Raw genomic sequence first — 24992 nt, 5'->3', positions numbered from 1 at the left:
TTTCTTTCTGAATCAATGTATCATCTGCTTCCCCTCTGCAAACCAGAACTCCAGTTTTCTCTTCACATGATCTTCTGTCTCTCCCCTTTATCCTAGTAAAGTGAGAATTTTTTTAATTACTCTTTCTTCCAACTCCACTTGCTGGACAAAATATCTTCATCTGTATCTTCATATCTGTATCTGCATCCCACTTGTCCTGTCCTAACCACTCAGGAAATCCAGGACCTAATGCTTTAGGGAATGTGCCGAATGCCACAAAACTCCGAATATAATTGTCAGCATGCTGCCAGCTGCTGATAACCAAAGACATAAAAGCAGCATGGTGGTTCCACTTCTGGAGAGTGAAAGCTAGGGAGAGGGCTGGGTGCAGTGTTAAAAGGGCTGAATGCGTCATGTAATAGCATGATCTTTCTTTCCTCCCAGCGTACCAGTGTTGAAATGTGAAGATTATTTTCCAAGGACACCTCCAGTGAGCAAAACCTCCAGAACACCAGGCAGCAGTGGTGGTAGCAGTTTGGGGAAGAAAGTGGTTGGTTTAGGTGCAAACGTGAAAGATGGACAAACCCTTCTGATGCAAACCAAGAGGGAAGGCACCAAGTCAAGGAAAGGTAAGGGGAAGCATACTGTATTGCAGGGCCATTATTGTGCTGATGGAATTTAGAAATTGTATATATGTGTTCAAGAGCATACTAGTAAAATGCAGAATTAGAGGGAGAGGATTGCAAGCTGCTTAAAACAACCCAAGAGAAGTTAGCTACATTTAAAGTAATAAAAAGCATAGAAAGCCGTGTAAATAACAAGTGATCTTTTTGGCTGGTGTTCCTGATGGAAAGGAAAAAATAGCCCTTTAATCTCAAAGAGCTACTTCAACAATTCTTTTTCCTTTCCCAGCAAGCAGAGAATAACTGCAGTGGGGCTTGCTCTTGAAATGTAATCTTCCTCACATTCTTTTCCTCCCCAAGTAATGGCTCCACCATCACAACCTGATATTTTGCCACACAGGGATGTCTGTACAGTTAAAATCTATCCTGCTCTTAGCTTAGTACCTCCACTGAAGGAGCAGAGAAGCAGTCTTTCTTAGGAAGAGAAAGGCTTGGGAACAAAAGCAGCTTGGATGTTTCACTGTGGAGCCTTGAACATAATCCTCGGTTCAATTATGAGCTAGCTTTTTTTTTTTATTTTAACTTGTCAGCTAGTTTGCCGTATATGTCAGCATAAAAATAAAGAAAATGGCAAAATGAGAAGAAATGTGGTGCAGTTCTCAAAGGAACAAATAACTTGTGTTATTGGTTAAGACCGTACCAACATTAAAAAGCAGTCCCTGTGAAGAAACTTTCAAAAGGGTATCATCAGCCTGGACCCAAACAGTGGCTGAGGTTAATCTCTTCCAAGGCACAGCTACAAAAGTTGGAAGCCTGTAAAGGGCTTGTGTCCAAAAAAATCAATTTCTAATTTGAAACAAAATCATTTTTGACTAACAGGGGTTCAGGACCCATTACTTTTGCTGTATAGTCTGCTGACATTTCACACTTTCTGTTGTGCACAATGAATCCTAATAGTCATTTTATAACATTGCTACACCAATCAATTTAAGCAAGAGAAAGCCGTTACAATTCTGCAAAGTTTCAGGGGCAATTTTCACTGATGGTTTTCTTTTATGTTTTTTTCAGCTATCATTATTTTTTTCTTCTCTTTTCCTCTTCCTTCTCCCCCCTCCTTCTCAATACTGTAGTGATGAAGTTGAGATTTTTTCACAGTTGGATGATGGGTCTTGTTCCTTGAATAGGGATAGTCCCCAAAAAGTAATTTATTTTCCATAGATTTAGGGGAAAAAAATCCAACCTGGCCTCTCCTTCATTCATTCATTTCATTTTGTAGTACTCAGGAGAAGTTACAAGCTGCACCTGGCTATTACACATAGCACCTGAGCTGCACCTATGCCAATTGAGTGATCGTAGTGGTCAGCATAATATCTGAAGATGGTGGGTATCTTTCGCAAACCCTGGGATTGCTAGCTTTGAAGATGTAGAGCTGCATGGCAAAATTTAACTTATACACATTGGCACTTGCTGTGATACCAGATAAAGTTCAGAGAAATGCTTTCAAGCTGTGGAACAACCTCAGGTCTATTACTGATTTGAATGGCTTATCACAAGGCAAATTACCTAGCACTAATCACTGAAGTTGAAGTCTTCTGTATTTAGTACCTTTTTAATTGGCTTCCCTCTGTTATATGTTTGGACTCCTTTAACAAGCATATACACATACTTGTATAGTGTTTTTTCCATCTTTGGGGATCACCAGGGCACAATGTCAAGTTTCTTAATTCTAGTTAGCTCTGGGCTTAGCTGCCTCTGTCCTTGCTTCTGCTGGATCTTCCCATCTGTTGCTGACCTGGGATTTCTGTTTCAGAATTTATTTTTTTATTAGGAAGCAATTATGTAGCATTGTGCAAAAACAAAACAAGGGATGCTGACACTGTTTTCTGTGGTGAAATTTATAAAAATATAGTATTTGCTTTACTGTGTAGAGTGCTGAGTGAGCAAGCCGGGGGTCTACTGTCTGTGTACAGTACCTGTTGTGTCAATACGAAGTGATCCCTCTACTGCAGTGCATTTACCTGAGCTCTAGCTATGCCATGCAATGTGGGAAAGGGGAATGAAGTCAACAAGATGACATCCTGAGGCATGAAACTCAATGTTATTTAGCCACATACCTTAAGGTGGCCTTTTGGTCAGAAAACAGCAGTGCTGAACACTGTGTACAGAAACATGTCCACTGAAAACTTCTTGACAGTCAGATGTTAACCTATTGCTACAGAGGTTTATTTTTCTTATGCCTTGATCTGCCTTGTCTATTTAAATTGCATATTCTTCAGGATGAGGAGTCTCTCCAAGCACACTTTAGTGCAGTGCCAGTGCTGATGTGAGCCTTTGGGCTTGCTGTGTAATCTCCCTGTACTGCAAGGAACAGTGGGTGTATCTAGGGGATGATGCAACTCATGATAGTGTCCCTCCACAGTGACACAGGCAGCTGTACCAGATTTTGGTGTTTCTTGTTCAGCTACCTTTGTTGTCTTAGATATTTATTTTTTTTAGAAGATGAAATGATTACTCAGGAAACCATTCCCATGCTGGAATGGTGGAAGGCTTTACTGCCCACAGGACTGCTCACTTACTGTGAGTGCAGTGAGTTTGGAAAGAGTGAATTCCTGATAAACCCACTTTTCCTTTTTCCTTGCAGATGTTTAGTAGTGGGTAGAAGAGCATTGTTAACCTGGTCCCATCACCTCACTGAGTGAAAGGGGCACTTCTGCTCTCCTTGCAGGATAGAAGCTTACTGGATCAGCTTAGGCAATCAGCTTTTATTCTCTCACTGTTGCTTTTTGTCTCCTATTTCTGTTTGCTCCTTAATTTTTATTCCTGTGCTTTAGCAGGTGTTTGTGTCTTGTAGCCAAACTTTTTTAGTTTTACCAGCAAAACTTTAAGCAGACGAAGCAATCCTCAAGTCTTAGATCTTTTCAGTAGTAAATTGTTTTTATTGGTGTCACCAGCAGCTATGTCAATTTGTACTAAAATCTAACAACTTGTCTAGTTAAAAAGCACTGGAGTACAAAAATGTGTGTTTCTCTTCCTTTCTGCCCTAGAAAATCTTGCTTTTGGGCTGGGAAACTAAACAAGATTCTATCCATTGCATTCTGCGATATTGGGCACTTTACTTCTCTACATTTCTGTTTAAAGTCTTCCTCTCCATACCCTTCCTAAAATATCTCTGCACTGAAACAAAGAAAGAACTATTTTTCCCTTTGTATCTCTTTGGGGGACATAGCATCTGCATGATATTGGATAGCATGCATAGCTTTCCATATGTAAAAAAAAAAGCAGAGAAGGAAAATTATTTTAGCTATAGAATCTGTACTTTTCCAGGGGCTGATTTTTCTGTATAGTGTTTGTTTTTCAGTAGGTTTTCTAATGTAGCTTCTTAGGGATTCAGAATCTGGAACTTCTTCCCTTGAGGGAAGACTCTTCCCTACAATCGAATAGAGCAATTAGTTAATATTAGTGAAGCACTTTGAAGATGTGAAGTACTATATAAATGTTAAGTATTATGAATATTAGTATTACTCAATTCATAAAGATTTCTTTCATGATTATCAACCTAGATTTCCATTTGTTTGCTTTCATCCCATTAGTGCTTGAACCAGCCTCAACTGTATTTTTTTCATTCTTAGTGTTTACACTTTCAAAATGTGGACTGCTGTATTTCCCCACTTTCTTCATGTTTTAGTTGTCTGTTTCTCAAGCAGAAATATACAGCTATTTGGATTTTCTCAAATGAATCTTTAATCTACTTTAAATCATTCCTATACCAAGTTAACCAAATTCAAAATAATATTTTTACCATTACCATTTACAAGACATCTGTAATTGCTTTGGGGGTAGCTTGCTGTGCAAGCTTACATCTAGTTTGGTTTTTGCTATTCTTTGCTACTCCAGGTTCTCTCCACTGGTGTCAGAATTAGATTATTGCACCATATATGAGCTTTTAATTTTCTTTTCTTTAAAGGGTAAATGTGTCTATTCTTTTTCCATGTTTCTTGCTTCTCTAGATCATCTGCAAGGTCTCCATACTCATAGTGCCTTCGAACACCTGCAAATCTAATTAATTTGCTGTCATTTGTATCACCCCAGTTCTCTAGGACTTTTCATAAATAATTACAAGTCACTTCATAAATTCATTAACTAATTCCCTTCAGCCCTGAAATATGTATCCTTGAAACTAAAGGATTTGTATCTTCTTTATTTCCCCCTGATTTCTTTTCATCAGCTTTATATGAGCAGGTATTATACATCAACATTGTCTTCATTACCCCCTACTTGCCAATATTCCTTTTCTTTATTTTTTCTCATAGTATATTTTAAAATTATTAGTAACTTGGCCATTTTGGGATCATTATTGATTTAATCTTCTTTGTATATTCATAGACCTGCTTGCTCTTTCTTTTTCCTCAATTGACTTGCATGCCTTTTTCAAGATGTATTTTTAAACATTTTTTTTTGCATAGATATGCACTTATTCAAGATTTCTTGCTACCCCTGTTTTATGTCTGTGCAGCCTAACAGCCTCTGTATATTCCTACTTAGTTCCTTTTCTTGTTTTCCATTTCTAGCCCTGGCAATATTTTCAAACTTGGGTCTTTGAACAGTCCCCCTGAGGCTGTATTGGCCACTTCTGAGTCCATATATTTTCTTTTTCAGAGAAATACATCTACTTTGCTATGAATGTAGTATGTTGACAGTGTGCCAGCCTCCTCTTGTATTAGGAATATATTCTCCCATGCTCACCAGGTTTTTATTACTTTGGTATTAGTTTCTTAAAATCCAGCTGCCTCATTCCACTGTCACGTGAATTGATTTCTAAATATCTCTTATTCGATCATAAAGCCAAAAGTCTAAGCAAGAGGCTTCCAGTCTTTATATGCATACGCATTCTTGTCATCATGGATTGGCATATTATCAAGTTACCAGGGACACGTAATCAACATATATCCCCATGATATTTCTAAGAGTTCCTTCACTGATAATTAACTCTTTGTTAGGCGAGATTTTTTTCACTGCATGGTACTAAAGCACAGTGCATTATAGCAAGGTGGTAAGAACCCTTTTTTTTTTGTTAACCTCCCTAGAATACACCTTAAAACATTTTGTTTTAATAGATTGTATGTATTTGTATACATCTTAAATCAATGCAGTATTTTAAATAATCATAATCCCTTGGACATCTGTAAATTTTGTGCTGAAGCTGGAATTACAACCTTGTTTTGCTTCATGTTTCAGCATGGATGGTAGATAATGTTGCTGTTCACAGAACTGAGAAATATTTAGGCATAACAGAATTACTTGGAGCTGAACACTGATTTGACTTTCATTTTTGCTGAGACTTGTAGTTTTCCCTATACTTACTGTTTAGTTAAGAGATGTTGGTTGGACAGAGCTAATTAGGCTAGATTAAAAAAGCCCAAACCCATAGGTTTTTGTGTAGTAGATCAGATTATTCCTAATTTGCCTACTCCACTTACCTCTAACTGCGTGCAAGTTGTCTAACTAAATCCTATCTATAAAACCCACTTCTCCGGTGGGTGGGCGATGGGAGGAAAATTGGCTGGACTGTCAGCCTCAGCGGGTTGTCATCAGTCCAGCTGACAGATGGTTGCTAGTGGTTAACTGCTTACCATTAACAGCCTGGACAGCGGGACAGGATGCATCTTCGGCAAGTTTGCAGACAGCATCAACTGGGGGAAGCGGTCAGTATGCTGGAGGGTAGGGCCCTTTCAAGGGACTTTAACAGGCTAGGAAAATCGTTTGACAGAAACCTGTTTAGGTTCAACAAAGGGAAATGTAGTTCCTTCACCCGGGTTGGACTGATCTCATGTAACAGGACCAACTGGGGGCTGCCAGAAGCCAGTTTTGCTAGAAAAGAACTGGGTGTCCTGTTGAACAGCAAGTTGAACATGAGTCAGCAGTGTGTGATGGAGTAACGAAACCTCATACTGGGCCATAATAGCAAAATTGTGGTTATCGGGTTGATCAAGTGACGCTTCCTCTCTGATCAGCTCTGGTGAGACTGTATCTGTAGAGTGCTATGTCCAGTTTGGGACTCCGCAGGGGAAGGAGAACACTGACAAAATGTAGGAAGTCTAGCAGAGGCAACCAGACTGGTGGAGAGGCTGAGAAAGCTGTGTGCGTTCAGCCTTAAGAAGAGATGATTCAGCACAGATCTTCCTGCTTTCTTCAGGTACCTAAGGAGAGGGTGTAGAGAGAGGGAATGAGACTGTTCTTGGAAGTCATCAGCAACAGACCAAGAGACAATGGGGAAAAATTACAGCTCAGGAAATTCTGATTAGCAATACAGAAAACATTTTTCATTGTGAGGGTGGTCAAACACTGGAAGCAGAGAAGTTGCTCAGAGAGGTTGGTTTACTATCAGTGGAGACATTCAAAACTTAACTGGACAAGTGCCTTAAACCTCATCTTGTTGGCCCTGCTTTGAATGGAGGATTGGAACACATGACCTCCAAACTTTACCTTTCTACCTAGATTATTTGGTAATTCAAGAGTTACTGAGGGGGAAGAAGGAATGGACTAACAGTTCTATTTTTTTGAAAGCAAAATACTGTTATAGCGATATATACACTTGGAAAACTAAAATCTTCATGACTAGCGTGCCATGAGAACTGCATCTAAAACAAGCTGAATCTTGTGGACCACTCTAAGAAATGATCACAGTGCAAGTCTGTCAAACTTTGGGCAGTAAGATGGAAGCTGTAGAGTGTGACTTATTCTACAGATTGGATTCTACGTGATCCCGAAATGCATGCTATGCACAGTATTGTCAACTGATGAGTTCTTTGCCATTTCACTGTATATATATGGCACTCCAAAAATGTTGCAACTTTTAGTCCCAGTGTCTTGTAATAACACAGAATGATGAAACATCTGTCCAAAACTTACTAGCCTCTGATGTCTGGCTTGTCTTCATTCTACAGGGACAACTTCAGGACCTAGGAAGGATGCAGCCACATCTCCTGTGCTGATAGGCAGCAGCAAAGACCTTGCAACCACAGCCACATCACCAGTCCAGCATGACACTTCACGGTAAGCCCCTAGGTAATCTCTGGTTTAAGATCCTGCAAATGCAAACATCAAATTCTCCTAGATGCAGGGAAGTGGCTGAATTTCTATGATATTTCATATTAGCACGAGCTGGATAATATAAACTAAAAACTACCATATCCTTTTGACATTTATAGTAAGCCTTAAATTACTTGTTAGAATAAGAAAAGTGGGAATATGCCAAGTTCTAACATTTTAACTTTACTTAGATTTTGAACAGAAAGTATTTTATGTTCGAAGTCCTGACACATTAAATACATTTGTAAATAATTTGAATGGATGGTGTGAACCCCTGTTAGGTTTTAAATCCACTTGAAGATTTTAATCCCCCTGTATTTGCTCCCCTCCCTCTCCATTTTATCAAATGACATTTCTTTTAAAATGTTTTGTACTGAAGTTACTTTATGTTTAATGACAAGCAACAAAATCACATTAAGTCAGCAGTTCCTGATTGTACTATATATCTGCACTAAATGCACTGGAAAAGCAGCATTATCACTTATGCTCCAATGGAGAAACAGAAAGCAGCATTGTTGTTAGACTTACGAGTCTAAAAACAACTTGCCTTCTCTAGGCGGGATTACAATTCTAGCAGTAAGTGCCTAGAAAACCAGCATACAATCCTTGCTTTTCTTTATCATATCCCACATGTTCTCATAATAAAATCTTTAGTTAAGTAACAAAGTAAATGCAGATTAAAGTATGATTTTGCTGTATTTTACACCACTTGTTAGATGACTTTGTGCAGTGGGATGACAAGAATGTATAGATGTTCATAAGAAGAGTTAAATGTTTCTTGGAGAATGAGAGGGCTGAGTCAGATTTAATCTTCTGTTGGCCCAGTGGACTAGGAAAACCTATGCTTGATATCATCCTTGTATTCTTGGCAGCAGCTGGCAGTTTATTTCTATCTTCTGAGAGAACTTGTGATATATAATAGGTGAAAAAACCACTATCAATATTGACAAATTTGTAGTTACTTGCTATAGAAACACTGTTTTTTTTCTTCTGAAGGAAGGGATGAAATTCTGGGAGGATTTAAGAACTGAGATAGATTGGGCTCTCTTTCCCACAGGTAACGATGTTTAAACAAACAGAAACCACAAGATTGCCTAAGCATTTCTCTTAGAAGTGCGTGTTACCTTTGCAAGCCGGTAATATCAGATAAAGAGTGTGTAAAGATACTGCTTGATATCGTATAATAGTGGTAAGTTGAGATTCTATTCAAGCACAAGGAGTAGATGTAATTATTCACATCATACAACAACTGCTCGGAAAAAGGAATTTTATTAAAGAGAATTGATGGTCTATTCTTTTCCACAGAGGGGAGTAAAATAATTGTTGAAATATGGTGTTAGAAATCATATCAGATAAAGTGATCAGTAAACGGAGACTGATTAGCTGTCATCCTTAAAGGTTTATTTTACCAATTGATGACAAATTTTGAAAAATCCTGTATTTCTGGGGTGCTCTCTCCTGTGCTTCCTCGCTTTCTTTCTTTCCGTTGGTGCTGTAAGTATAATTGACCAGTTTAAGCAGCCATGTTGTGCTTTCCCTTACTCATGGCCTTCTCTAATTGAAAATGGTAAATGGACAAGTATTTCTGTGGAGACCTAAAGCTGATCCTATCCTTCATCAAAAAACCTGCTTGGGCAGCAGGTCAGTCTCAATTTATCACTGAATGGTTATAAGCTTAGACTGCAGGTTTAACTAACTAAATTAATCAATATTGAGAATTATTGCTGCTTTTGTGCCACTAAAGTTAGGGTTTGTCAGCATGTTCGTTATAATCTGTGATTTGGGGGGGGTTAACAGCTTAACCACAACAGTTGGCATGGGCCTGAAACTTGCAGCACAAAGCTCTAGCCTAAGAGCAAATTTATTTATTCGGCAGTACATGTAAACCTAATTACTTTTGACTATTTAAATTTATAGGACTAGATTCAACTCATGTTTGTGCCAGCTTCAACTAGCACAAACCCTGGCACCCGGCAGTAGCAGCAATGGAAAGCCTGCCAGGGAGAAGGTGTTGGAAAGCAACAGAAGCTCCCTGCCAGCGCCAGGCATCAGGGTGCTAGCGCAGCTTCTGGGGAGGGCTGGCTGGATAAGCAGGCATGGCAGGTAGAAGATGTGTTGGCTTGATAGCCTGTCTTGGCAGGGCTTAGCCGGAGGCTTCGGTGTGTTTTACAGTTCTTCCTGCTTGAGGAAGAATTGCTGCAGCCCTACTTTCTTCTTGAAAAGAACCACATCTGTCCCTAGAAGGTAAAGGAGTGTGCTTTGAGAACGTTAGTGCCAGACCTGTAGAAGGACCAGACTTTGCAGAATGAATGTGCACAAGGTGTTTTCAGTGATACCTCTGAAACAAAAATAACATTTCTTTATCTGGCATCCTGATTTGGGCTAATAGTGGATTTGTTTGCCCATCATGCTTCTATGCATGCTTGTCACTGCTTTTGTAATACAGCCAAGCATTGCATGTTTGGTTATCCAATGTTCTTAAGCCAAGTGTCTGCACCTGGGTGAGGCCCTTGAAATTATGTTCTCAGTAGGTCTGGAAAGCTTTTCTACTCCATGTGCTTATTTATCTAGACCAAAGTTGATACATTTGGAAAAAAATTCACAAGCAAGGTTAGGGCTGGGCAAATTTGGAAGAGTAAGTTTGTTCCTTACCCCCTAAAGCATAGTTCCTCTGGCTACCTTAAACATTACCTTTTTGGTGGCCAGGGACATCTTTTGCAGAACTGTTGTTTGCCTAGACGAAAGACTCCAGGTTTTGGCTGTGAGCTGGAAGGGAGCTGGAAAGGGGAGGTAGTGGTGTTCATACTCTTTCATTTAATAATGAAGTTTTTACATAAACTAGATCTTACCTTAGGTATAATCAGGTACTGATTTCAGCAAAATAAGTGTTGTGTTGCAAAACAGAAATGAAACTTCCTTTTTTTTTTTTTTAAAGTGTTGTAAATTGTGCCTTGTGAAAGACCATTTAATTTGATTACAGCCCTGGTGCAGTTGTCAGGCTCCCCCCATGCAGAAACAGTTGTAGTGTTGAGTTTGGCAAAGTCAGTCCTATAACACTGCAGATAATCAAGCACTTAAAAAGACACAAGCAAAGGTTGTTCTGCTCACCATGGAAACAGATAATTCTCCTGTAACATTTTTCACTTTGGGCATCTAAGAAGTGAATTTAAGAACAGTTAGGTAAATTAAGGGATTGAGTGATAGTCTGGGATTTCAGCATTAAGCCTATGTTTTGTTGTTGCAGTTTTAAATCAGAGCTTTAATGCTAGCTGAATACATTGTCTTGGAGTGAAGTTTCTTGTAGCCATTAAAGTAAGTGATTTAGAAGTTTCTACAATATGAATACTATATTCGAGCTATATTATTATCTGTTAGACTACAGTGGCCTGTTGGAGTTTTTATAAACAGATTGTATTGTGTAAATTTGTGTTTAGGGACATTTTAAAAACAAAACTATTTACCCAATTGCCCAGCACATCTCAGGTGAATGTGTATTCAGGGACTTTTAAGCAAATTAATATCTGATGTAAAATGTAATGTGCAGAGTTGTATGCTTAATAATGCACACTGGAATAGTCTAGAGTAGATCTGTTATGCTGAGTGTTAGGAAATATGACAGTGATGAGATTTAAGCTTTTGCCTTACTTATGCAGTAGTTGCCTTTCAGATCTGTGCATGTTGGATGCTTAAATATGGTTCTGCTCTTAGACAATACAATGAAGTTCCTTTTACTGTATAGTCTAAGCAAGCAGTGCCAAAGAAATAGATTTATTTCGTTTTTCCCCTTTGTATCAGACACCGTTTAAGATTAAAAAGGAGGACGAGGAGAAAAATTTCATTCCAGATCTAACTTAGGAACATTTACAGGGTTTAAAAGTGTGTTTGGAGTGGGGTGGTGAGTTAGGTGCTGAACGTGGTAGGAGATGCAAGTTTTGCCTATTCCCTGAGAAAGCCAGCAGCACAAAAAGTCCAATATAGTTCCACATGCAAGTGATAAAACCAGACGTTGGCAAATTAATCTCTCTTATTCACAGCGTAGGTTGTTAATTGTTCTCTCTGCTGGCTGTCGATATAATGTGAAATTTTCATTCCCCATTCAAGATGGAAAAAGTTGTGGCTGAAAATGTTAACATTTGCATTTTTATTTGTTGATTTATTTAAAGGACAGCCTCTCTTACAGCAATCCATCACTCAGTGACACCCCAAATATGAATAATGTATTGTAGACTTGCGGTTACAATGTGTAATAAGTGCCAGAGACAGTAGAAGAATGTTAACTATGTTGCAAATGTAATATTTATCGACTCATAGTTTATTGCTTTCGAGGTTCAATAATACTGACCATAGGACATTAATATCACTTATCTTGATTTTAGTTAGGCACCTCTGTATGTAGAAATAACCCATCTATCTCATACTTACAAAATAAATGTGAATTTTACAGTGCTTTGTAAGAAGAGCATTATAGGTTTCTTTGCTTAGTGCTCACAATTCTCCTTTTCTGCCTTCTCATTTACTTATATCTGACATTGATCCCACTCCAATTGCCTGACCCAGATGGTGAGCATCTCAGCACTCTTCTAGAGGCTTTATTTACTGGCTGCATTATTATCTTGTGCCTCTGATGGTGTTTGGACCAGGTCTCTCTTCCTGTTAAGGACCAGTATGAAAAGACACTGTTAGGTAGTTTTCTAGTGCTTCTCTCTAAAAAGACGATGGCTGAGAGGCTAAAACAGAGATAACTTCTCTTTTGGAAAGACATACATAACAAATCTAAATCATATCTCTTTTAGATTGTGGCTATCAGAAATAGAAGTGTTTAATTAGGTCAACAGTTTTATAGACTTGGTGTTTGTTTTAAAGAGAAGTTCTTAATCAATTAATAGAAATACGTAAGAGGAATTTTGGAAGATTAGGATTTAAAATTCAGTGGTTTTGAGAACCAAAATTTTCTTGATACTCTACGTTAGACAAAAATTTGCAATAAGGCTATGCTACGGTAGGAAGTCAGTGAGTAGTAGTCATTCCTATCTTCAGTATTTGGTCCAGAGTTTTGCTTCAGAAACTGATACCAACTGGACAAACACTGCTCCTTATTTATGCTGTTAGGTTACAACCACTAAAAGCTTTTAAGTCCCAGAGGTGAAATGCAGATGTGAACCCAGGACTGGGACCAAAACCAAATTTAACTATGGGAGATTTCAAGTTTGTGTTGAAATCAGATTTCACCTTTGAAGCCTGGCTCTTGGGAAACTTGGAATTGGGTTCAGCCATGAAAACGATAAGCCTTGATTATATTTCATGTTGTAGACATCAAGTAAATTTTGAAATGACATTCTGTATTTACATCTGAGGTTATCAAATTTAACACATCATCAGCTTCTTTACTGTGTATAACAGGAACACCTATTTGTGTCAAAGCAGCCTACCTAATAGCTGCTTTGTGATAACAGTTTTGGTGTGTCCGTTGCTGACAATGAAAATCATATTGGGAAATTCTGAATTGCAGTGCAAAAGGATTAATGTTAATTAGCAACTGTTGGCTGTAATTGTCACCCTCATTAAAATGCAGAATTATGTATTTCTTAGTTATAAATAACCTTTCTAATTGTACTTGATGTATGCCAGTTTAATCAAAAAGTACACTTGCAAACAGATATTTGCATTAATCTAGCACTGGATCTTTGAGTCTTTTTTGATCATCTTTTATTCCAAAGTTGACTAGTTGGGGGAGGTCTATTACAGCTACATATCCTCCTATACACTTTTTTTTATTCAGCTCTGTGGATCTGACAGGATTTTGTATTAAAATGAGGGGAAATGTCTTCTGGGAATGTTCAGTGCAACAGAAAACGTGTCAGTTTTGAAGTAGCTGGCAAGGTTTCCATCATTCAGTGGTATGACAATAACTTGATTGTAGTTTGAAAGTAATAATAAGCAAAGGAAAATAGAGTACAAATCATATTATGAAGCTGACTTAACTCTTTAAGTCTGCTTCTTACCATCATTTTCATTGTTATTTTAATTACTTTTTTTACTTTTTTCCCCCTCTGTGCTTTTGCAGGTTCTCAAATACCATGTTAAATCTTAAGTGAATGTTGGTTCATTGGATGTGATTCCTGTTTGCACTTACAATCACAGCAATGAAAACTTAGTCTCAAAACACTTCTTTAAAAAATATTTTCAGATTCCTTCTGTGTTGTGATTTGCCACTTTGTCAAGAAAAATTTGTCAAGATTTGACTATCTTTTCTTCCTCCACTGATACTGTGAGTGCTCTGTGTCATAACTTTTAAACATTTTCTTGGAATTAGTGGGGTGACTATTTCTACAGAGCTTGGCAAGTTAAGACCAGTCTTGGTTCCTCTCTTTACCGTTCTCTAAGGAACTGTTCTGCATGTTTCACTTCCTAGCACTGTAGTCACTTTTCTGCTCCTTCTGCTTCAGAGGAGTATCCTCTTGGTTTGTTGGGTTGGTTTTTTTCAGAGATGGGAGGAACTGAGTAATAATATAAAGAACAATCACATCTTATTTTAAGAAGCCATTCTCCCAAAAGATGGCTCTGTCATACTTCCACCAAGTTGCTTATATGTTAATGTATTCCCCTCCTTCTGTCTGCTTCACCTGCCTGGACTGTTCAGGCTGTAAACTCTTCAGGGCAGGATCCTGGCACAGTGCATCTCCGTGCTTGATTAGTCCATGTAATAACAATGATTAACTCTGATGCTAGTATAGTTAGGGTGGAATTCATCTTGCTTATCTTGAGACAACTAAGCTACTTACCCTCAGCTCCTTTTATGGTTGATGACTTATTTTAGGATCTGCTAAATCACCTTTTGGTGAGACTTGTCTTCCTGAGGATTGTAAAATAAGCCTAGAATAAAGTGCACTGACACCTTATCTCTCTTCTAGATGAATTTGTGGAACTAAAAATTAGTTGTTTGTCATTCATATTTTGATTATGCATTGGAGGTAAATGCAGGATTAACCTATGTGCTTCATGGTCAGTACTTTGATTATTAACACAGTTTTAATGCTTGCATTGTAAATCAAAGGCCTTAGGTACCAAATGCTCTGGGAGAGGGAGTGTATGTGTATGTGTATGATAGTGAACAACATCTTCCTCAGTGGAATGTGAGCTTTTGGGGTGGTAACATGCTTAATAAAAATGGTGGTGGTGGAAAACTGGAAAGAATCCTTTTAAAAAGTGACATAAAGTGGTGACGCTGCAACTCAAACATAGGTGACCAGGATACTGCCGTGTTTCTGAGGTCTGAGCAGGGCCTTGCACCAGTTGTTTCCCACCTCTGCTAGTCAAACATAGCATGCATCAGGAGATGGTCCCAGCAGACAGACACAGCTCTGTCGTCTTAATTATTTCCAGCTGATGAGTTGCCTACTTACGAAAGACATTCTTGCCTCTCTGTCACTGAAGGACATTAACCAGTGCTTTATACTATTTGATTTGCCCCATTTCCAGTTTTTAATGTACTTTTTTTTCCCTTCATGATATTATAATTCTCTGCCTCACTAAAGACCTCCAGCCTTTGTTTTACTACCATGAATAGCATAGTATCAGCAGCAAATGTCGTCTCATTATTTGTCCTTTCTCTAGGCCACTTAGGAATGCATTAAAGAGTTCAGGCCCTAACAGATTTCTGTGAGGCTCCACTGGTGACCTCCCTGGCCACTTTACAGCAGACCAATTTTAATGTTTTCTCTTTATTTCCTGCCTTTTAACCAGTTATCTATCCATTAATGGATTTTCCTCTGAGTTTATGGCAATGTTTAAGTCTTTGGTGATAGATTTGTTGGAGAGCTTTTGGAACTCCAGATAGACTATAGAAACTGTATTTTCCTTTTTCGAATGCATAATAATTCTACAAATCTAGTAGAGATCCCCAATTGAATTAAGATTTAATATAAAGTCTCTGTCAATATTTCAAGTTTATTGATCCTTTATTATAATTTCTATTAATCTGCTTGTTCTAAACATCAGACCTCTTCATTTGTAGATTTCTGCATCATTCCAGACCACTTTAAAAAAACCCTACATTTGCCCCAGAACTGTGGCAATTAGTTACGTGCTCAGCTATTTCATACCTGAGCTCCTTCAGAAGTTTCAGCATGTACTAGCTGATGCCAGTAATTTATTAATATTCATTCATGTTGATCTGTTATGTATTTATACGATACTTAAACTTGAGACAGGTCTTCCACCATGTCCTCTGTGGCTTCCAAAACTTCCCAGGTTCCTGCCTGGTGAATATGTGTCCTCACATATTCATTGAGCTTTTCTGCTATGGCCTTGTCATCTTTACCTGCTCCTTTATAATTTTATCTCCTCTTGGCTTTAACAGATCCCCAGATTTCCTATTTTTATATATTTAAAGTGGGATTTGTTATTAGACCTGATGCTTTTAGCAGGATAACTCTTAGTCTTTGACTGGAATTTATTGTGGGGTTTGGTTTTGTGGTTTTGTTTTGTGGTGGTTTTTTTTAATTGTTCTTTTTTTGTTCTTTTTTTTTTTTTTTATCTGTCAGTTTGGTTTTTGCTATTTTCTTTATTTGGACCTGACTGGACATAACTGTCTCCTTTACTGTTCTACTTAACTGGTATGACTCCATTTCATCCTTCTTCTCCATAGGTCATGTGTCCTTTTTTGGAGCCCTAGTATGACTGTCAGACAACTGTGTGCCAGCTGCAGATGTTTTACCTTTTTGACTGCCCCTTTTAATTTCTTTTTAACAGACTTTCTCATTTTTATGTTGTTTCCACTTCTGAAGTGAAAGACCTACTATAGGAATTTTTTACTTGATAGAGATGTTGAATTGGAGTATGTAATGTGTGTTGTTACTCTTTGTTCATCACATTTGAATAGTCCATTGCACTGCTCAGATATGGGAGAGATTTTGTGGAACGAGCAGCCCAACAGACTAGGAGTCTTTAGACTGGAAAAGAGGTAGCTATGTATACCTTGAAAGTTCATAAAATCAAAAGAGATGCAGAAAATGAATAAGGAACAATTCTTTATTATCTGGTCTACTGGAGAAACTGGTGGCCGTCAGACAGATTGTAAGATGGCACATTCAGAGCATGCAACATTTAGGTGAAGACCCAGATAGTCCAGGTAGCCTGTATCCTGAATTCTTGGTGTTACTGTGTTCTTAAGTCCACATGCTCCAGGATTGTGTCATTGTGGTTTTCTCTAACTAACACTGCTTTTTAATTAAAGTCATCTTTAATATATGGATTGTAATAACGATTTTTAAATAACTACATGTTCATCTCTTAATGTCCTTGTTAAGACATTTCTGATGTGGAAAAACCCAGTATCTGGACTTAAGTCTCAATCTCATAGTATTACATATCTGGAATTTGTTCACTGACACAAGTGGAATTACAATGAGACATAATAACAGACATAATAATCAGTCCCTGATTTTTCCTGGGTAGGGTAATGAAATAACTGAGGTAACTTCCACATTTGAGTAGGGAAAGTCATGGCAGTGTTTCAATGTAAAGACTATTGAACTGTTAACTACATTTTTCTTTTGTAGGCTTTCCAGCATTACTTTTGGGAACCCTGAATTATGTAACTTACCTTTTAGTTTTCTGACACAGATTTGAAGGAAACAAAGAGTTGATGGGGTAGTCCCTGGTTATAGATCTTTGTTCAAGCTGAATGCACCAATTTTTACTGTAGGTAACTTTTTTCTGTAGGTGACTTTTTTTTCATCCTAGATCACATTTCCCTTTCAAAAAATATATGCTATTGAATATTGTTAAGTTTAGCTTTGTGATGGGCTGTGACTAGAGCACTCAAGTTATCTCCTCAACATTTAGATAATCTTAAAGGAAAACATTATCTTGGGTTTTCTTGGGGCTTTTTTACCATTTATTTCATTGTAGATATTGCTTACATTTAGCATTTAAATTTATCAGTGCAAGTTTCACCAAAAGGGTTGTCAAGTGCTGGAACAGGCTGCCCAGGGAACTGGTGGGGTCACCATCCCTGGAGGTATTTAAAAGACACACAGATGTGGTGCTTATGGACATGGTTTAGTGGTGGACTTGGCAGTGCTAGGTTAATGGTTGGACTTGATGATCTTAAAGGTCTTTCCAACCTAAATGATTCTGTGATTCTATGATTCTAATTTGGGGTGATATATGATAATTTGATCCATTTTGTGTTGTTTATGAGGTGGTACTTCATTTATGGCCCTCGGGGACGGGGGAGTTATTTCCTTCAGTCTGAATATGTTGGGAGGGAAATAATTTGAAAACATGATGGAAAATTTAAGCCTTTTACTGAAAATAATGCTGTATCTTTGTTTTCTGCCCTGTAGAAAGCAAGCTCTGTCTGTTTTAATAGTGGTGCTTTAAGTGTTGTATTTTTCCTGTAGTTCTTCCTACCCATAAGTTTTAAAGGATTTTGTTTTGATACATACAGCTGGAAAACATAGTGAAAAAAATTGCTTTTAAAGTTCTTTTTTCTGTAAAAAACCCCAAAGACATTCCAGAGTACTAATATATAATTTATGTATTTAAAATCTTTTAAAGGGGATTCTCAAAGCCTCTAATGCCATTGTACTTTTAACTTTCATTTTTGCTTCATCTGCATTGAATCATCTTTTACTACTTAAAACAGAAATTGGGTTTATTGAAACATTTCAGTTCTGATTATTTTTTAATAAAGATGAAGAAGTCTAACCTAATGAAATCACTGGAATGAAATGAGAAAAATTTTAAAAAATTAATAAGCTGAAGACTTGAAGATTTTATTAAGTCACATTTGGCTGTATGTTTCTCTGTGTGTACTGTCTTGGATCAGTAGGGTGAGAAACATGCCTTGTAAGGAACGACCTTTGCACTGTTAGACTGACTTTTTCTGTTACATTTCCAGAAGGGTTACTGGAAACGCATTACCAATAGTTCTTGTGTGCATAACTTCTGTGCTTGTGATCATGAAATTGTGGTTTGAGATTAGCAGTAGTACTGAATTCAGATATTTTTTTTCCCCCATAGTTCAGACCGTCTGTCAGTCTATCAGGTATCTGTGAAACATCATAATGTACAAGCAGCTTTATGATTTATGAGTTTGCAGGCTTTTTCATACTCTTAGAAATAAAATGCTTCCTGCTCCGAGCAGATTATCTGATAATTCAGTGTTGCACTGTGTAGGTATATTGGTAATATAAAGGGTGCAGTTTGTAATTTGCTTTGCAAGTCTCGAGTCTGATGTGGCAGGTTCTTGTAATTGTGTCTGTGTCCCCTTATGTGGATCTGCCAGGAATTTTTCAAGCTCCGCTTTTGTTCTGATGACCTTGTCCTTGCTGAGGAGCCCATGTTCCAGGACTGCCTTCCCTTTTTACTGTAACAGGTGAAGCAATTCCTAGAAGGACTTTAACAGGGCTCCAGCTGCTGTTCATCCCAGCTTCTGCTTGACTCTGTTAATTGCTCTGTGCATCCCTGTTCATATCCATATGCTTGGAATTTGGAACCTGCATATCCATCTTGTTCGTAGGCAACAAACCGACCTAATAAGAGAGATGTCCTCTCCCTCCCCCTTCCTTGCCAAGTTCAAATCTCTCTCAATCTTCTTCTTCCTATCTCCTAATGGCATCTCAGCTCCTAGATTTCTAGGCATGAAAGGAAAGTGCACTTTCTTAACTCAGCCTGCAGTGACAGCTAGATACTACTGTGATGAGCATCATAAGGAACGTCTAGATCACTAGAATGTATAGGCCTATTGTAATTATCCGTACAATTTTCTTGCTTTCTCTCCTTCTGTTTTGAAGGAGTGAACTTTTTAGCAGCAGATCATTTCTACCAGTGCACAAACCGTAACATCACATGACATTGACTTTACTCAAACCAGAAGATTTTTGTGCCAAGGTTGTAACATTGTATCATTACTTCATTGTATCTGTGTGAAAATTTTAATTTCACGCCCTGCGGACTTCACTGTCTCTGTGCACTCTGCTGGTGTTGTTGCATAGAAGGGTAAGTCCCTGGGTCACATTCATTTTGTAGTGTGTGGTGGTTTGTTGGTTTGTTGTTTTTTTGAGTAAGAGTTCTGTTTCCTTTGAGAGGTTTTGCTGTAAAGTTAACTGGGAATTTCTGCCAGAAAAATATTTGCAAGCTTGAAGTGAAGATACTAAAAATATTTATACTGTTTCTTACAGTGTGGCTATGACCATCTTATTCAAAAACGAAAAAATGTGTATGGGGTTGGATGCTACACTATATTTGTACGTGACTAGATGCAAGTGATTTGGTAAAGTATGTGGGGAAGGGAGAGAAAACTCTTGTTTAAATATGTTGTCAAGTTTCCCATACATCCAATCTGGTTTTATTGAGTTGAAAACCTTTTTGGGCAGAAGCCCTTGGTTAATATTTGGGTTGGTTTATGGAGCTTCCTGCTTTGCAGGCATTGGCATTTTAATCTTCCCTGGTTGCACCATGCCTGTGCTGTATGGGTAAGTCAGCATCCAGTCCTTGCTAGTCAGTCCTTGCCCTTTTGTCATATGTCCATGAGGTTGAATGTTTTTAATGAAGAGAAATACTCCACTACAAAGTCACAGAATAGCTGAGGTTGGAAGGCACCTCTGGAGATCATGGAGATCTACTCCAAGCTCCTGCTTAGTGCAGGGTCAGCTAGAGCAGGCAACTCAGGACTGTGTCTGTCAGGTTTTGAGTATCTCCAAGGATGGAGACTCCACAACCTCTGGGCAACCAGTGCCAGTGTTCAACCACCTACATAGTAAGAAAGCTTTTTTTCTTCCATTTGAATGGAATTTTCTGTATGTCACTTTGTGCCCATTGCCTCTTGTCCATTCAGTGGTCACCACCGAGAAGAGCCTGGCTCCATCTTCTTTCCTCCCCGATGAAGTATTTGTGCACATTGATAACATCACTCTGAGCCGCCTTTGCTCCAGGCTGAACAGTTCAGTTCTCTCAGACTTTCCTTTCGTGTCAGATACTTCAATTCCTTAATCATCTTTGTTGCCCTTCACTGGACTCACTTGAGTGTGTCCATGTCTCTATTGTACTGGAGAGTCCCTCACTGGGCACAGCACTCCAGCTGCATCCCACTGGGGATGAATCGACAGGAGGGATTACCTCCCTTGACCTGCTGGCAGTGTTGGCCTTTGCTGGCTTATGTTCAGCTTTTTGTCTACCAGGACAGCGAGTGACTAGGTCCTTCTCTGCAAAGCTGCTTTCCAGCCAGTTGACCATGGCATGTGCTGGTGCCTGGGGTTATTCCTCCCCAAGTGCAGGACTTCACGTTGCCCGTTGTTGACCGTTGTGACATTCTTGTGGGCCCATTTCTCTTGCCTGTTGAGGTCTCTCTTCATACATCTTCTGGCCCCTCTCAACCTAGAATATATTCAGAAGTATGTGGGAATGAGAGACTTAGCATCAGTCTCTTGAGCCATTAAATGCCCTGCCTTATTTTGTAGCTTATCAGTGACCTTATGTAGTTTCTGACAGAAATGTGGACTATCCGCAGGTGTATGGTTATCGAAAAGTAATCCTGCAGAGCCTGAGATCATCTTTGCTAGTTACTGCTGGGAATGAACAAACTAAAATTTCACTTCCCTGCCCATCTGTTCAGCAACTGAAAGTAGGTAATTTATCTCAGTGGGACACCTACCACCTGTGTAAAGTTTTTGAAAGAGGTTGTTAGTTGTGCGAAGACTACAGCCAAGGGACACCAGGCCTGAGTGCCTTGTATTCTGTGCTTTACTGCTGTTTTTTTTCTGTAGGGTGCCTTCTAACTTGGTACTTGCACAGTGTCAAACTTATTCAGTGCCTGTGTCCCTATGAAGCTTACAGCGACTCTACCTGCTTTGCCACACGGCATGTTCTTGAGCTGACTGCGTGCAACTCCTCACCAGCAGTCGCCCCTCTTTGACATGCTAAGCCAGGCACCACCAACATGCTGTATTTTTTACAGCTACTGTTTTATCTCAGTGGCTTCTCTTGAATTATGTATCCTCATCTTTGATGTATGAAATCTCAGCTGATTTAAAGATTACCCCAGAGAATTCAGCACACCTGGAAATGAATGGAGCGACAGATAGTCCCAACTCTTCCATACTGAGTGTCGAGTAGGAAGTTTTACAGCAGTTGGGTACTGGAATACAATTTTTATGGCAGCGTTGTTTCTTCATGTATGGTTTGCGCCCAAGCAATCAATTCGCTGGGATGCCAAGTATTTGAGCTCAGTTACAATGTTAGTTCTCGGGCAAATTGGAGTGAATGAGTTCAAATAAAGAGCTGGTGAATAGGGAGATTGCGAGCTATTCTGTTAGGGCTATGCACCAAGAGTTTCACGAGATCAGTTACCCAAAATTGCGTGTGCCTCTCACTGGTAGGCGAGTAGAACAGAGCAAGTGAGTGCAAATCTGGCTGAAAAGCATTTGCTATCTGGTGTAAGGCTTCTGAGTATGTTATGAAGGAAAAAGAAGAAACTGAGCATAAACTGCATATATAATGTCAGCAAGATACAGAATCACAAGGCATATAAAACTCAAGCGCTCTAGCCTATGCAGCATATTTAAGTTTTTTCAGTGGGTGTTGTGGTCACTCTGGTCCCTGAAGAAATTACTCTAGATGAACTGCAAGGTCCTATTCACCTCTCTTATGCTAGCATAGCTGACAAAAGATTATGCCAGTTACTATGCCATCAGCATTAACAAAGTGATACCAATTAAAAGCTGAGAGCGACAAGCAGAGCTCATGTTTTTGGTGCACCCTGGACTTTTTGCAAATGAAAGTATGTCCATTCTCTGTATTTTAACTATTACTATACTTCAAATTTAAATTCCTCTGGATTTCTAGGTAGTTTCAACCCCAATAGCTTCCACCACGCCATCCTTAAAATGTCCTTTTCTCTCCTGACTCTCCTACTATGCACCCAGCTCATGAACAGAGAACAGCAACGCATTGTATTTTTCAAATAAGCGTTCTTGTTAAAATCAAGCCTCTGACTGAACACTTTCTTCTCACTACTGGGTTAATTGTGCCTTTTCTTTTTTCCTCCCTGTTCCCTACCAAGGGACTGCTAGCACAAGCACAGGGGCTATCATCATGGCCTTGCTGTTCCAGGGATCAGGAGCTGGGAGATGTTTGCATTTACCTCCGGAGTGTAATTCTGACTGATGGGTTCTTATCAGGTTTGCCAAGTCCATCCATCCAATTGTCTGTTTCTATTTTGAAGACCAAGCAACCATAAAGTTGAAAACTGTGTTGTATTTTTGGAATCTGAAATTTCAGACAATGCATTTATGAATTATTTATGGAGAATGTGTTTTCAGTAATGTGCGGCATAAAATGGAATGAATGTGTATCCATACTTGCCCTGAACTCTCCAAAGTGCATGCTAATAAACAGAATGATAACCTACCATCACTTTTGCCCTGTAAGATTTACAGTACAAGCACTTTTTTATGTGGTTTAATTCCAGTCAGTTTGTCAACTTAAAGCTCTAGTGTTTTCTTTTAAAGTACAACTTGGTGAGTGATTTTCTATTACTTAAAGAAATTTAACTGCTTTTTCCCCCCTATTTCAACCGGAGTTAGTGTCTGTAAATTTTTCTAGTCATGCTGGCATAAAGCCACATTAAATTATGCTTTAATTCACAATTAGAAGGAAGTGGCAACTGTGCAGAGCAGCAAACCTTTCATTTAAAATGGCCGTTATACAAGATCATGATTCTACAGAATGATTAAGATATTGAAGAATAATTAAGGTATCTTTAGGGTTTTGGCCATTTAGAAGTGTTGGGCTTATTTAATTTTTTTAAAGCTGCCTGAAACAGCTTTTTCCATAATGACAGAAATACAGGACTCTATATTATCACAACTTGATGTTTACTGGTATCTGAATTGTCTGATGTTAACTTGTTTTCACTGATACAGCTGAAAGGGCAGAGATAATTAAGAAACAGAAGAATTTGAGTGCTGGATTTTGCCATTAGACACTCCATGCCACAGCAGAAGAAATTAAACTGACAAGCAGGAGACGAAGGATCACACAGATCCACAGGAAGGGTTGGTGTTCAGGTACAGCAGTTGACTGCAGGATTACTTTTCGTTAACCATACACCTGCAGATACTCAGGGTAGAAAAAAAGGAAAAGAAAAAGGTAAAATAAATAATTTTCAAGTATTCACTGAGGCATCTCGTTTCCAGGGTGTAAAATAGAGTTTGCAATACCTATTCACCTTGTCACAACAAATTGCAGCAGATAGCGAAAACACCCAGCCCCACTGAGCCAGTGGCAGAACTTCCAGTGGCTTCCATAGGGTCACAATTCCACCCCAATATATACTTAAAACTACCGCAGTCTGATTTTGCTCCTGTGCTCAATGAGGTTTTAAATCTTGCACAGCTAGTAGCAGTTCTTGCCACAATGGTTAGAAAGTCAATGAAAACTCACAGTTCAGTAACTAAATGACAAGGTAAGAAACTTTGGAATCATAAAACGGTTATAAGTGCTTGACCTAAAACTATGCAGATCTCCCAGTGACTGTACAATTGAAACAAAAAGTTGATTTATTATCTGGCAGGTTGGGAATTTGGACAGAGCTTGTGAAAAAAAAAAGATTTCTGATCCATGTAAATGGTGATGGACTTTGCAAGCCATATGTGGTGGGTTTTCTTCCCCTAAGCCATGCCCCTTAAAATTGTTTTGAACTTGTTTAGTACCCACAAAGTTCTAGGCAGTGTACAAGGTGTAAGGTACTCCCAACTTTTCCGAAAGCACACTAGGAAAAAGAGATGAAACGTGGAAAAGAAATCAAAAGTAAGGGGCAACACTGAGACAAGCAGAAAGGAGGTGCAGAAGTGCGCTGTGACTTCCATATGCAACCTTTTGTCAGAGGCTTTAGTACATTATAAAAGAAAAAGCACAATTTTAAAGATGATTCATTGAATTAGAGTTTGCTTTGATGGGAAAGATGCTTGGGGACAAACTCGTAAGAGCAAAAAATGGAGAAGAAAGGCTGTTAAGGCAGGAGAAGTAGGGGGATGAGGTACAGCAGAAAAGATGATGACAGCTTAGTTTTGGCCCAGAACAATAAAGGGTGAAGATCTTGCTGAAGATATGCTGTGATGACAGAGTGCTTAAAGGGAATAAAAGCTAAGCATGCTCTGAAGTGCAAAGTTATTATGTAATATCACAGCAGAATCAGGGCCCCAGGTGCTGTACATATACTGGGGTTCATTTCTGATCTGAAGAGCTTTCAGACTTGATGAGACAGAAGGAGGTGTATGGGAGGGAAGAGAAGGA

At 38.7% G+C, this 24992-nt stretch overlaps 1 protein-coding gene across 6 annotated transcripts in view; it reads left to right on the top strand.

Moving 5' to 3' along the window:
* KIAA1328 (KIAA1328 ortholog) overlaps nucleotides 1–24992 on the top strand; it is a 180218-nt gene that overhangs the window by 142113 nt on the left and 13113 nt on the right. For 5 of the 6 annotated variants that reach the window (XM_054809792.1, XM_054809789.1, XM_054809793.1 and 2 more), the window contains 2 exons: nucleotides 424–608; nucleotides 7547–7655. In XM_054809792.1, the coding sequence (XP_054665767.1) occupies nucleotides 424–608; nucleotides 7547–7655 (294 nt within the window). Of the gene's footprint in view, nucleotides 1–423; nucleotides 609–1878; nucleotides 1983–7546; nucleotides 7656–24992 lie in introns of those variants that run through there. The other variant, XR_008574656.1, reaches the window with a different exon arrangement.

Source organism: Grus americana, chromosome Z (genome assembly GCF_028858705.1).
Source record: "Grus americana isolate bGruAme1 chromosome Z, bGruAme1.mat, whole genome shotgun sequence".
NCBI classification, from domain to species: Eukaryota; Metazoa; Chordata; class Aves; order Gruiformes; family Gruidae; genus Grus; species Grus americana.
Note: the sequence above shows the minus strand (reverse complement) of the source record. Positions and strands in the feature narration are given on the sequence as shown.